Here is a 13,008-nt window from a genome sequence, read left to right as displayed (position 1 = left end):
TGTAATGCATTGACATTAAAGGAGTAGTTCACCCAAAAATGAAAATTGAATTACCCTGATGTCATCCCAGATGAGTAAGATTGTATTTCTTCAGCAGAACACAAATAAAGATTTTTAGAAGAAGATAAAGCTCTGGCAGGTCCTTATAATGCAAGTAAACAGGTGCCAGCAATTGAATAATACACATATGGGATGGCATCAGGGTAAGTCAATAATGAGAGAATTTTCATTTTTGGGTCAACTATTCTTTGAATACATTAAGTGTGGCATAAATGTCCATATATTTTCAATGATGTATAATGACAAAAAAATATATAATAATAATAAATAACATTGACAACATACCAAAATTGCAGAGCATCATCAATGGAGACACATACATTGATTCTTTATAATAGCCTTCATAAACCAGTCATTAACAAACATTATGTAATGCTTAACAGATCATGAACACTCAAATATGAATATGTAAATATACAACATTTCAGACTGTTTAATATGCATTAACTAATGATCTTTTAAGCATTACAACATACTGTATAACACAATAATGTTTGTTAATCTTATTACCGAAAGTTGTTATAAAGCATTACCAGAAAAAAATATATTTTACAGGTATTTATGCTGTGTAATACTTTTGTAAAGTTCTAATACATTCTGATTGTCAGAATTATTTCAGAGAAAAACCTCTAAACAAAATGTTATCATAATTTATGACCATATAACTATTATATCTGAGCTCGACCATAAAGCCACTGGTTATAATGAAGAACTCACATCCCAGGGTGCAGTGCTTGCCAGAATCATAATGTCACCGTGGGCTGAAAGTCTGTTGCTTTGGCCTGTTGCTTGTTGCAGCATGAGCTCATGTCAGATATAATGGAATGGAGTTTTCTGCTGAGAATGACCACATTTCCTCAAATGAACACAAGACGTACAGCACAGAGAGACTATTATAGTGCAGGACTTCACTGAGTCTGGAGGATTTGCATGTTGTCACTGTCAAAGTAAAGCCACGGGTCTTTGAAAAGGAAATGAAATATGAATAGGACGCTAAATGTTGTTTATGCTGCTTTGAGCAGAAAATACACAAGCCAGTCTTTCAGTTGCTTATACTTGACTAAAATGCTCATAAGAGAAGATAATTTTGGGACATTATTTTAATTAAAGACCACGAGTTTTGTTATTTTTAGTCCATGTATGTTAGCTTTGAGGCCATATATGGTAGTGTCAAGCGATTTTATGAGGTCTTTAAGACAATTGCTTAAACTGAAGGTTTGAAGGCTTTCTTCCGACAGTGGCAATGCTTTCCTAGAGTACACCTGCAGTCTCAGATATGCCATTTTTTGTCTGGACATCTCCAAGAATAAATCTTGTAAAGACATGTCATTGTCTTTGCATCACTCAAGCAGGAAAAATGGCATATTGAAAGTCACAGATCTTCTTACCACCGTAGCACTCCACACGTCTATATAGAAACTACACCCATCTTCAATCTCGGCTCGATATAAAAGTGCAGCTTTGCATTTTAATGACTGTTTTGGATCAGAAGATCTGCTCTGCTTCTGTCGGACTGATCATGGACAGCTCACCAAGTACTGTTTTTTTTCTCAACAGGCTAATTGTCGTTATTTTATCAGGTAAGGCCAAATGAATCTTCTTCTTTTCGTTATGACCTTGCTCAGTTGTCAAAGGTTGGAAATACTAATCACACTTCCGTGGCCATTAATCATGAGCTCTCTAAATGTTTCACAAACACTCAATGGCAATCATGACATGTCGCTTGATATGACAAGGGAATGAGAACCATAGAGTTTAGTACATCCTATATGAACATATACACTACCAGTCAAAAGTCTGGATGGACTTGGCTGAATTCATGTTTATATCTGTTCTGGCCAAATAAACTTTAGGGTTCATTGCAAATATATGTAAATATATAAGAGATTTTCCCACTAATAGTCTTTGGGTTAGAATAACAATTAAGGCTTTATTAAGCATCTTAAATGAGATACAAAGTAAATAACCTCTGGTTTCAAAATTAATTCTGATAAATTGGGTCACATAATCATAATATGGCAAAAGCAAACTTTTGTCTAGAACGGCCTTGCAAATAGCATCTCCTTCTCGCGGTGGCCTTCGTAATTGGCGGCGAACAAAGCAAGTGAAATCGCAACCATTTTATTTTATTTATAGATTATTTAACATTCTCAAGATGCCAAAGAGTATAAGCAGTATCTGAACATGGTTATGAAACCATTAAGAACTCAAATGGCCGTGTTAATCGAATGACACGTGAGAGATCCCCAGCTTCAAACACAAGTCCCACTGCATAATTCCCCATGCGTCGCCAATAGGAGGGCAGATTCTGTCACGAGTCCCAAAAGAACCATGCACCATCTGTGTTGGCCATCCCTGTGCACTCTCTCTCTCTCTCTCTCTCTCTCTCTCTCTCTCTCTCTCTCACACTCTTATGCTCTCTATTACCCATGCTGTCTCAATAATGTTTTATGTATATGAATGCCCTGAACCTTGAAATATCTGACATCCAAGGGATTAGTCCCCAAAGCTATTGAGCCGAGATGGCCATGTCAAGACCGGGATGCCATAATCATCGCCATCATTCCCAACAATTTTAGTGGCACATGCAAATTCGAGATGGTTTGATATGTGAGTTTCATCAGGGATGCAGAACAGTGCTGGACTTCACCGCAAGAATGCGGCACTGCAATGATTTGTGACATAAAATAAAAATGGCTACATTTTGGCAACTACAAACAGTTCACATCAAACCCGATGTATATATTTTTCTGACAACAATGATGACTTATTATTGACGCATACATGTAAACATATAAGTGATGCAACAATATTTGGGGCTTCAATTTCATATGCAATATCCTAATGTTCCTTTTCCTTACAAAAAGAGAAAGAAAAAGACCATAATAATGTGTGAAAAATGACCATGAATGATTTATTTTTTGAAGGGCCTCCTTTAGAAAACACAAGCTGAACAAACTGCTGTGCAAATTAGTCATGAAATCTTTGTAAACTGTCATATTATGCAACAAAAATTGTTGAGTTGTTGTTTGTGAAACCATTTTTAAGCAAATTGCTAGATTATTGTTAGTAAAATCAATGCCATGTAAAGTTGTTGGATTATCTTTTATAAATACATTTTTATGTATACTGGTACATTATGCATCAATATAATGACACATTATCACTTATGTTAACTGATTTACATCAGTTTTATGTAAATTGTCACTTGTAATGTAAATTTTTGCTTTTTGTTTATAACACAGTTGTTATGTAAATTGTTGCATTTCATCACAAATGTTAAAATGTACATATTATTTGCCGTGAATTAAATAGCTGCATACAGCATCGTAATTTTCGCATTATCATTAGGGATATTTTTTTATGTAAATTGTCACTTTATTCCATCAATTATTGCTTTATTGTTTGTTAAACTATTGCTGCATAAATTGTTGCATTATGTGACTTATTGTAAAATGTATTATTTGATCAAATTAAATGGCTGCATTGTGTAGCAGAAATGGCAAATTTTCACATTGTCATTAGTGAAACCATTTATATTTAAATTGTCACTTTATGCTAAATAAATTGTTGATTTATTGTTTGTAAAACCATTGTTATGTAAATTGTTGAATTACGCGATTGTGTAAATGTTTACATTATTTGATATACATTAAATGGCTCCATTAAGACAAATTTTATGTAAACTATTGCACTGATTAAGCAATATTTTTATTTAAATTGTTACTTTATGCAACATAAATTGTTGCTTTGTTTTTCATCAAATTATTTAGTAAATTGTCACATTACTTGACGAACTGTAAAGTTTCGTTTTTAGTTGACATAAATTAAAAAACTGCATTATGCAACATAAATTGTGAATTGTTGCATAATTAGTGAAACCATTTTTTTAAGTAAATTGAAAATTTATGGAATATAAATTGTTGCTTTATTGTTCGAAAAAACATTGTTAGGTAAATTATCACATAATGTGACAAACTGTCAAATTTTTTCCCCACAAATAATGAAACAATTTCCATTAGTTCAGCTGATATTTCATGAATGAGTCCTTGAGGGAGGAGCTATGGAAGGCCTGGAAGGAGGAGCCATGGAATCCACTGCAAGAGGGTTGGCCTCCTCCATCGCTCCTACAGTGAAGGTTGATCCACTAAATAACAAAGCCATATGAATTGTATGTAAATATGGGCCAATTAATTGGGCCAGGGTCCAGGGACTTTTTCCAGAAGGCATGAGGGTCTGGCTCACTCAAACCAATCCAGAAGAGGTCTTTCAACACTACATCACTGAAGTCCACCTCATTGGCCAATTCACAGAATTCCACGACACTCTTCCAGCGAGCAATCCTCTTGACACAACAAGAAGAGTCTCACCGCTGGGTTCATGTCTTCAGAGGTCGTCTTCTGTCACGCAATGAACCAGGAGAGAGATGCTGGTTGAACCCAAATGCAGTATTTAAATGAAGAAGAATAGAAAAATACAAATAGCACAAGGCTTGGACAAAACAAAGGAGCAAGTTAGCTTCACTGCTACTATGGACAAGATAAGACAAGGAATAATTAAACACGAAGGTGTAAATAGGGGCACAAATGAAGGCAAATGCAAAACAGCTGAACACAATGATGGGGGACAGGTGAGGATGATGACTGGGCTTCTTGGGAAGTGTAGTACAGAAGGTAAATTCAAAATAAGAGACTAGAAGACAGAGGAAAACACAGAACAGTTTGTGACAGATGCATAAAGTTGAGAAAGGTTTAACTAAGTTTAACTAACTAACTTAAGCTAATGAGCAGCAACGCAGTATCGACTTTCAACAGGAGTGAAGATGGTCGAGCTTGCGGGATCCACCTATACCTAACATTGCTCAATACAAGGCTACATAGAAAGTAAATAAACAAATGCACATGAAATATTGATTTTATATTGATTAAATATTGTTTTTATAGAATATTTGATACAACAGACATGAAACTAGCTCAGCTAGGAAATCGGTTCCTTGGGACAATGGTCAATCTTTCTGATGACGACGCTCACTCAGAGTACAGCATTTAACTAAGCAAGTAAAGGCCTATAATATAATGTGATTTTTACCAGCCATTTATCCCTTTTGAAATCAGATTGTGAATTGATGAAAAGTGACTTGATGACCTCCAGCAATAAAATCACTGTCAGTGTGAATGCCCCTTTTGACCCAAGGAGAATCCAATAAACATTCCCTTCCTAAATCCATTGTATTCGTCTATCCGCGGCTGACATTCTGTTGTCAGAACCTCAGTTGCAAAGCTCCGGCTGTCACACGAAGACTATGGGAGTGACACAACAGTCAATAAGATGTTTATAGTGTGGTGCACTGCAAGGATGTACTGCCATAGGTCAGTAGGAGATATAATGGCTTATGGCTGAAGATTCATTAGGTGAAGGAATGTGCAATAGACGCTCAGGGACATGTTTCCCAAAAGTATCGTTAGCAAACTATGGTCACATGTTCAATCATTTCTATCAGGAAGACTTGCAGACTTGAGTGAAATTTATGATGACATTTACTTGATGAATATAAAACAGAAAAGTAATGTCTCTCTTTGGCGTAGGCACCATCTGGTGGTCCAAATAAGTTGTACTCAGAACCGTCATATCCTGCCGGAGATAGGAGGCAGGGGCGAGGAGCCTACCCCCTGTGCAGTACGGGACTCAACTGGTGGTGGTAGGGTGGTGGAGGTTGCCATGTTAGCACACTGAAACAGCAATGTGATAGATTGTGAGCAGATTAAAAAGCAACGGCTTACATGTGATTGGCTGGTAATTACCCAGCTAATGGTGTGATGATGTACAGCTGCTAGTCTTCCTGCTAGAACTACGCTGCGCTTACATTACCAGCATAGTTCAAAGATTTGGTGTTTCCCGAAACAGTAGTTCCAACGGACATTTGCAAACAGCATCACAAAGTTGTGTCTACAGCTCTTTACCTGTTGTTAGAAGCATAGTTCCTTGTTAGTTTGCTGTGTAGACATCATCTGACTTCGCTGAGGCTTCTGTATCTTTTATTCCATATATATCTTTCATTCTATCAAAACTTGGCGTTCTGAAACGTCATGTAAATGTGAGTGCAGCCGTTGAAGGGATTTTGTGCTGTAATGAGTAAGCACTTTATCACACAATTTCTGTTGAAGAACACAGCTTTTATGTGATTATGTTAAAGCATAAGTGCCATTTATATTAATTATAAGAATGTGTATGTGCTGAAGCGCGTCGGGGGAACCCCGAAGTCTGATGTGGAGGGAAAGAGCTCTATTGCTGCGCTATGTATAGGTCTCATAACACACTGCATGCCGAATTTGTGTCTACAGCAGCTTTCTTGCATTAAATGTCTTTCTGGTGTACATGTAAATGTGCATTTATTATTTAATAATGATACAACATGGTTCAAGTGATGGATGTGTGACACAGGACATAGTTTTTGCAGTTTCAAGAAAAAAGTTGTGTTTTGCAAGTTAATTTCTCCAACGAAGCATCGTACTTTGGTAGTTACGCAGTGAGTTACATCGTTGTTCGGGAAATGCACCCCAGAGCAGCTCCTGTCAGAGGAATACGAAAGCGCTTCTCAAGCGCGCTGATATAAATTTTGATAGTAATCGTAAAACACTCCGCTTTCACTTGAATTTAATGATCATGAAATGGCAAATGTACATTAATGTGCTGTGATAAAGTGATGAATAGAACTCTCTAAGGTTTGGCATCATGAGAAATAAGAGCTCATGGATTTAATCAAAGGGCATTTAAATTAATAAATTAATGTTATATAACAAAAATACATATTTTATATATTAAATAAGAAATAGAGTTCCAAAAACAAGTGTAAATGTAAAATTTACCAAAACTAAGGTTGACCAAAAAGATTTTTATTTAGATTTATTTAGATTTTAACACATTATTTTGTGTGTCATTCATCAGTTTTTAAAGCCTTAAAAGGAAACCGCATTATCCTCTTTTATGATTTTATATATTTATTTGAAGTTAAATATGTAAAATGACTTAAGGTGTATGAAGCACACATAATGTACTCCTTAAGAAATATGACAATTTATATGACAATTAATCATGGAAGCCCTAAAAGAGAATTATTCATCATAGCCCTAAAATCAGATGCTTATTCGTCATAATCACAGTTATTTGTTGCACTTTATTTTACAGTATGTGTACTTTCAGTATACTTACAGTGTACTTACCCAAGAAAGTACTGAGTAATTTTAGGTAACTACATGTACTTAATATGCGTTAAGATTAGGGTTGAGATTAGGTTTAGTACCTAGTAATTACTGTAGTTAATAATTACAGTATATAGTACGTAAATGTATAAAAGTACAATAAAATAAAGTGCTACCCAATTATTTGTTTGACAATTAATCGTCAGCCAAATTTCACAATCGTGACAGCCCTAGTCATTGCTTATTTCTTTAATTTAAGTTGTAACAATACAAGTTTAGAACTTGTTATATTGTAACTAAAGATACATGTACAAAAAGTAGATTAGGTGACCTTTGTTTGTGCCCCTAAATGCTATTACATGTATAATGATACATTTGAAATGTGTTTACATATAGAGAGCACTTTACTGAACCAGCATTCATCAGGCCCACATTTCAGAATAGCTCAGAATGACATTTAACTCAAATACTGAAGGGGCTGCTGACACTTAAAGGCTGCATTGAGCTTTCTACTTTGTAACCTTTACTTTTAAATATTTAGAAGTTCATTTACATGCAAAGGAGTCAGAGAAAGGAACCTTGGATAAGTGTGGTAATTTTAGACTGGAGTCATTTAGTTACATAGAGTCTGTGTAAACACATCAGTGGAGGTTTGAAGGTCACGCTGTTATGACATTTGAATTTTTCTTTTTATTTTATATTTTTTACGTAAAACTTGTGCAATATTCATCTTATTTTATTTAAACATCCAAAAGATTTACATTCAGGGAGGGACCTGAGCCATATTTAGAGATCAGAATATCATAGACACCTGGGGGTGGGCTCATTTGATTTTATCTAACCACCCAGGACACCATAGCAACCAAATAGCAACACATTTTTAACCACTCAGAATACCTTGCCATCCCCTGTCAAACAACCACAGTGTTGTAGCAGTGAGTTTGACTTGAGACAGTAAGCAACCACCATGAACACCCTAGCAACCACCTACCAGTGCCCTAGCAACCACCTAGCAACGCACTAGCAACCACCCAGAACACCCTAGCAATCACAATGCAATACCCCAGCATCCACCCAGAACACCCTAGCAACAACTCAGAATACATTAGTAACTACATAGCAATTATGCATGTAACGATACACAAATTTCACGATATGATATATATATATATATATATATATATATATATATATATATATATATATATATATATATATATATATATATATTTTCAAGAATTTGACACAAACATATTTAAAATCTTAGGTAACAACAGTGTCTGACATTGGCAACAAAAGGCAGAACTCCATAATAAGTAACTTAACCAATACCACTGCATTTATGAGCAGTTTGTTATTTGTCAAATCATTTTTATTTATCTAGCACTTTTCACATGTACATATATTTCAAAGCAGCTTTGTAGAAACAACGTGCCTTAATGTCTTAAAGCCCCCAGTGAGCAAGCTAAAGGGACTGTGGCAAGGACAAAAAAAATCCTCCATTCAATGCCAGTGGAGAGGAGAGGAATCTGACTTCTGGCTTTAAGATATATGCAAATATGCCAATATTATTTAGCGGTTTGGGCAAAAACCAATCAGCTTTCAGCACACACATTTTTGCCCCTTTTTCCTCAATTCCATGTTGTTGTAAACACCCTTTACTGGCATTCTTACTGGGTTATTATTTGTGTGCTTGGGTTGTGCTCATACCTGTTTACATTTCAACGTCAAAAGCAGAGAATAATAAGTCTCATGTAGACACATGTTTATTACGTTGTCGGTTTTTTGGAATCAGCTGTTTTTGATTGTCATCAGCATCTTGCTGTGCATGTAATCACACTCCGTGTAAGCTGGGAGAGGCTGTCTGTTTAAAAGAGCAGTGAGTCAAACTTGCTGCTATTGTGTCTTTCCCTCTTTTTTTTGCGAGTTCCGCGTTTTTGCACGGTGATGTTGGCGTAAATAGAACAACATGTTTGATGTAGCACCTTGACATGACACTGTTGTTTGGCTAATTCAACAAGATGTAATGCTACAAGCAAACAATGCTACAATTGCCCTTTGCCATCAGTTTTCGAGCTCTCAACTTGACAATTTTTGAAGAGCTCAGTAGTTCTCAACCAGGGGGCCAGGGCCCACTAGGGGGGCCTCAGTAAACTGCCAAGGGGGCCTCAAGATGACTTAAAATGATTTTAAATTAATTATATTAAAATACAATAACTTCATTTAAATGTTAAAATGAGCTCAAATCATGATGTAGACCAAAAACAATTAAACAGTTCCTGAAATGTCTGTTAATGCTAAGTATTTTAATCTCTTGACACTCCAAGTTTCTGACTTTAAATATTGTCATGGACAATAGGGGGCCTTTGAGTCAAAAAGGTTGAGAACCGCTGGACCTGCAGTTGGATACTACTGGGCTCTGAGCGCTCATTGCTGCCTCTCCGGGGATTAGACTGTATTTCGCCGCTCTCAATGTTACACTGCTTGGTTTTAAATACTTATAAAGCAGTAGCCGTATTAGCACTATCGGTTCTATATTTATTTATGTATGGAACGATACATATCGTATCGAGACCGTCGTATCAAATGATACAAGTTTTTTTTTACATCCATAATAGCAATGCCCTTACATCCACCCAGAACACCGTAGAAACCACCTAGCAAAGGACCAGTTTACACCCAGAACACCCCTGCATCCACCTAGAACACCCTAGCAACAGCAAGGTGATGCATTAACAACCACTCAGAGTACTTTAACAACCACCTATAGTAGCAATGCCCCAGCATCCATACAGAACACCCTAGCAACCACATAGAAAACCATAGCAACAAATTAGCAATGCCCTAGCAAACACCCAGAACACAGTTGTTAACAACCACTCAAGAGTACTTTAACAACCACATAGCAATCCCCTTACAATCACCCAGGAGTGTGTTTCACGTACAATGATGCAACACGCTGCTCAAGCACCAATGGATTGTTGAAGAAATTGACTAGCTAGTAATGACTATTTCCTAAATCCCTAGAAACAGTGTCACACATCATTGTTCATTGTTGGATCGTTAAAGAAATTGACTTGCTAGTAACGACTATTTCCTGAATCCCTAGAAACTATGTCACACACCCATTGTTCAAACCACATTGGTTGAGCTTTCGTTAATGATGTTACTCAGGGGGTGGAGTAATAACTTCCACAAATATTAAATTATAATACCTCATTTACAAGTACACCAGTAAGCCATTTAGTTGCTGAAGACACGAAAGCAGCATACTCCGTGTAATGCTACAAACTTTGGGACCACCTTTGTAATTAGGGATTTAAAATGTAATTCAAACCTGGAAATATATTAAAAATGGTTACGATTTTTCAATATTACCAAGTCAATAAATTACGGTAAGCATTTGTATCACCGACCATGTTCACTAAAAAGCGAAGAGTTCAAAGATTTCCCAGCTTCCATTGAAGCACATAAGATGCTCTTTGTAGCAGTCTCAAATAAGAATAATGGTTAATAATTGTTATGCTCTTATTATATTTTATATAATAAAATGCACATTTAATTAGGAAATAATATTTTGGACCCCGCTATTGTTGAATCCATATACTGGTATTACTTTTTCTTTTCTTCTAAAAGGAAGAAAATAAATCCTTTCCTAAAAAGTGTTCCTGTCTAGCCTTCTGACAAGAATCAATGAATCCTTCCTCATTTTTTGAGAGAGAAAGAGGAAAGAATTGTCATATGAAAAGCTATCTTTCATCTTCTCTCTTCTCAGGTCCGGCCGCTAAGAAGAAATACGTGAGCTACAATGACCTTGTGATCTGAGGACCTCCATCAGAGGAGGAAGGTGATCGATGACAGTTCTTGGTTTCTCTCGGCTCTTTAGCAACAAAGCAAAGCCAGAAAAAAGGCTTTTTTGTTTCCCTCTGTTTTCATCCCCCTTTTCTCTAAGGGCCCTGACAGTAGTTGGGCCCCCACCCAAACCACTGGCAGAGGATATCAGTTGGTTTTCAACACCTTTAACACCTGGAAATACCAAAACAAAGCACAGACACCCATAAATAACTGAAAAATACATGAAATCAAAAAAGAAAAAGAACACTAACATGGATGATACAACTGAATAAAATGCATTTTTGTTGTTTTATTTGATTTTTTTCCAGAGGGATGTACTTGACTGATGATGATGTAAAACGTTGGCACAACACGACTGCTTTTCCATCAGTCAATGTATAAGTTTGCACTCTCCGTTATAAACCTTTGATAAGGCTCTGATTGGAATGTCCAGCTGATGGAATGACGTGGCTCCAGAAAGCCAGCCCAGGGCGGCTCCTCCTCATCTTTACATGTACTTCCAATCTGCATGTTTTTTGGGGGATTTCCTTAAACATTTCAGTTGACGATTTCTTTAAAATGTCCTTTCTTTATCCTTGACGTTTTTGAATGCACATTGTATTAAAGCCATATTCTTCTCGTTGAGCACTAATTCCAGGAATTCTTTCAGTTTTTCAATCTTTATTTTTCAGAATTCCCTTGTCCCCCCCTTTCATGATAAATGTGACTGTATGACTAATTTTTCTACATCTCCACCATGTGTGTAAGGGTTTGTAGACCATCGACTGTGTTATTAGTGACTTTCAGAGATGTTGCATTGGTTTTTCAGTATTTAAACTCCGGTGAGTGATGGTGTTTCAGAAATCGTTTTTAAAGAAAGTGTTCACGTAGCAGTTGTCAATGCATGCTTGATATGTTTGATGTTGATGATGAATATTTCACCACAACTCTTTCACGCTGGCCTGTTTACAGATGATTTTTAAACCTTTATTGATTTAGTTATCTTTTTTCTTTTTTAAATGAGTATCTAATTTATTCTCAGATATTCACTCACTCAAGGCAGAATATGGCTTTAATTTGTCTTGGAATTTTTAACTGCCCCGGAACTTATGGATAAATTGTGCAAAAGATATGATTATATATTTAAAAAAAGTTATGAAAAAAATAAATAAAAAGCATGTATGTTTTATACAGTTCGAACTAAGTATATTCATGTTGCCCTTGCTGCTTTTGTGCTGATATTGTGGAAGACTTTTATGTTTGACTGTGGTGTTGTCCAAGAATGTACCAACATGAAATAAAACCATTTGGTTATTTTTTATTACTTTTATTATCATCATTATAATTTGTTTTGAAATGGCAGAACTATTCAGTTTAAGAAGTGCATTTATTTCACCCTATAAGTGCTAGTAAGCATTTTACAAAGTTGAATTATTCGTAGGGCACCTACACACTTGAGGTTAAATGGCGTTAAGATACTGCCACATGTCGAGAGTGCACTCGTGAAATGCAAGAGAGTGAATCTCTCAGCTCGCACACAGATTTCCTTTGCTTTCTCTCAGAAATATATGTGCAAACTCAAATGTATCCTGCTTATGCACTATAACACATATGGGAGGAGAGATTCGAGCTCTTGACATCTGGCAGGATAGTTTTGCCATAAGTTTACGCTAAGTTGGAGAACAGAGCAAATATATTGATTTCAATAGGGATGGTGCATCGCAAGGACGAACCCTAGCAATTCCCCAGGATCCAACCAGAACACCCTAGAAACCACTTAGAACACCCGATCAACGTCTTAGCAATATCCTAATGCCTAAGTTGGAGAATAAAGCAAATCCTTTGATTTCAGTGGGGTTGGTGCATCGCAAGGACGGAGATACTAGAGCATAAACATTATGCTCTAGTATGCAAC

The 13,008-nt window shown here is 36.2% G+C and overlaps 1 protein-coding gene across 2 annotated transcripts in view; it reads left to right on the top strand.

Moving 5' to 3' along the window:
* LOC127639362 (metabotropic glutamate receptor 7-like) overlaps positions 1-12,379 on the top strand; it is a 281,396-nt gene extending 269,017 nt beyond the window's left edge. The window contains exons 10-11 of one of the 2 annotated variants that reach the window (XM_052121320.1): positions 1,618-1,640; positions 11,035-12,379. In XM_052121320.1, the coding sequence (XP_051977280.1) occupies positions 1,618-1,622 (5 nt within the window). In that variant the 3' untranslated portion in view covers positions 1,623-1,640; positions 11,035-12,379. The remainder of the gene's footprint in view (positions 1-1,617; positions 1,641-11,034) is intronic. The other variant, XM_052121319.1, reaches the window with a different exon arrangement.
* Positions 12,380-13,008: the final 629 nt, after the last annotated feature.

The sequence above is a fragment of the Xyrauchen texanus genome, chromosome 48 (genome assembly GCF_025860055.1).
Source record: "Xyrauchen texanus isolate HMW12.3.18 chromosome 48, RBS_HiC_50CHRs, whole genome shotgun sequence".
Taxonomy (NCBI): Eukaryota; Metazoa; Chordata; class Actinopteri; order Cypriniformes; family Catostomidae; genus Xyrauchen; species Xyrauchen texanus.
Note: the sequence above shows the minus strand (reverse complement) of the source record. Positions and strands in the feature narration are given on the sequence as shown.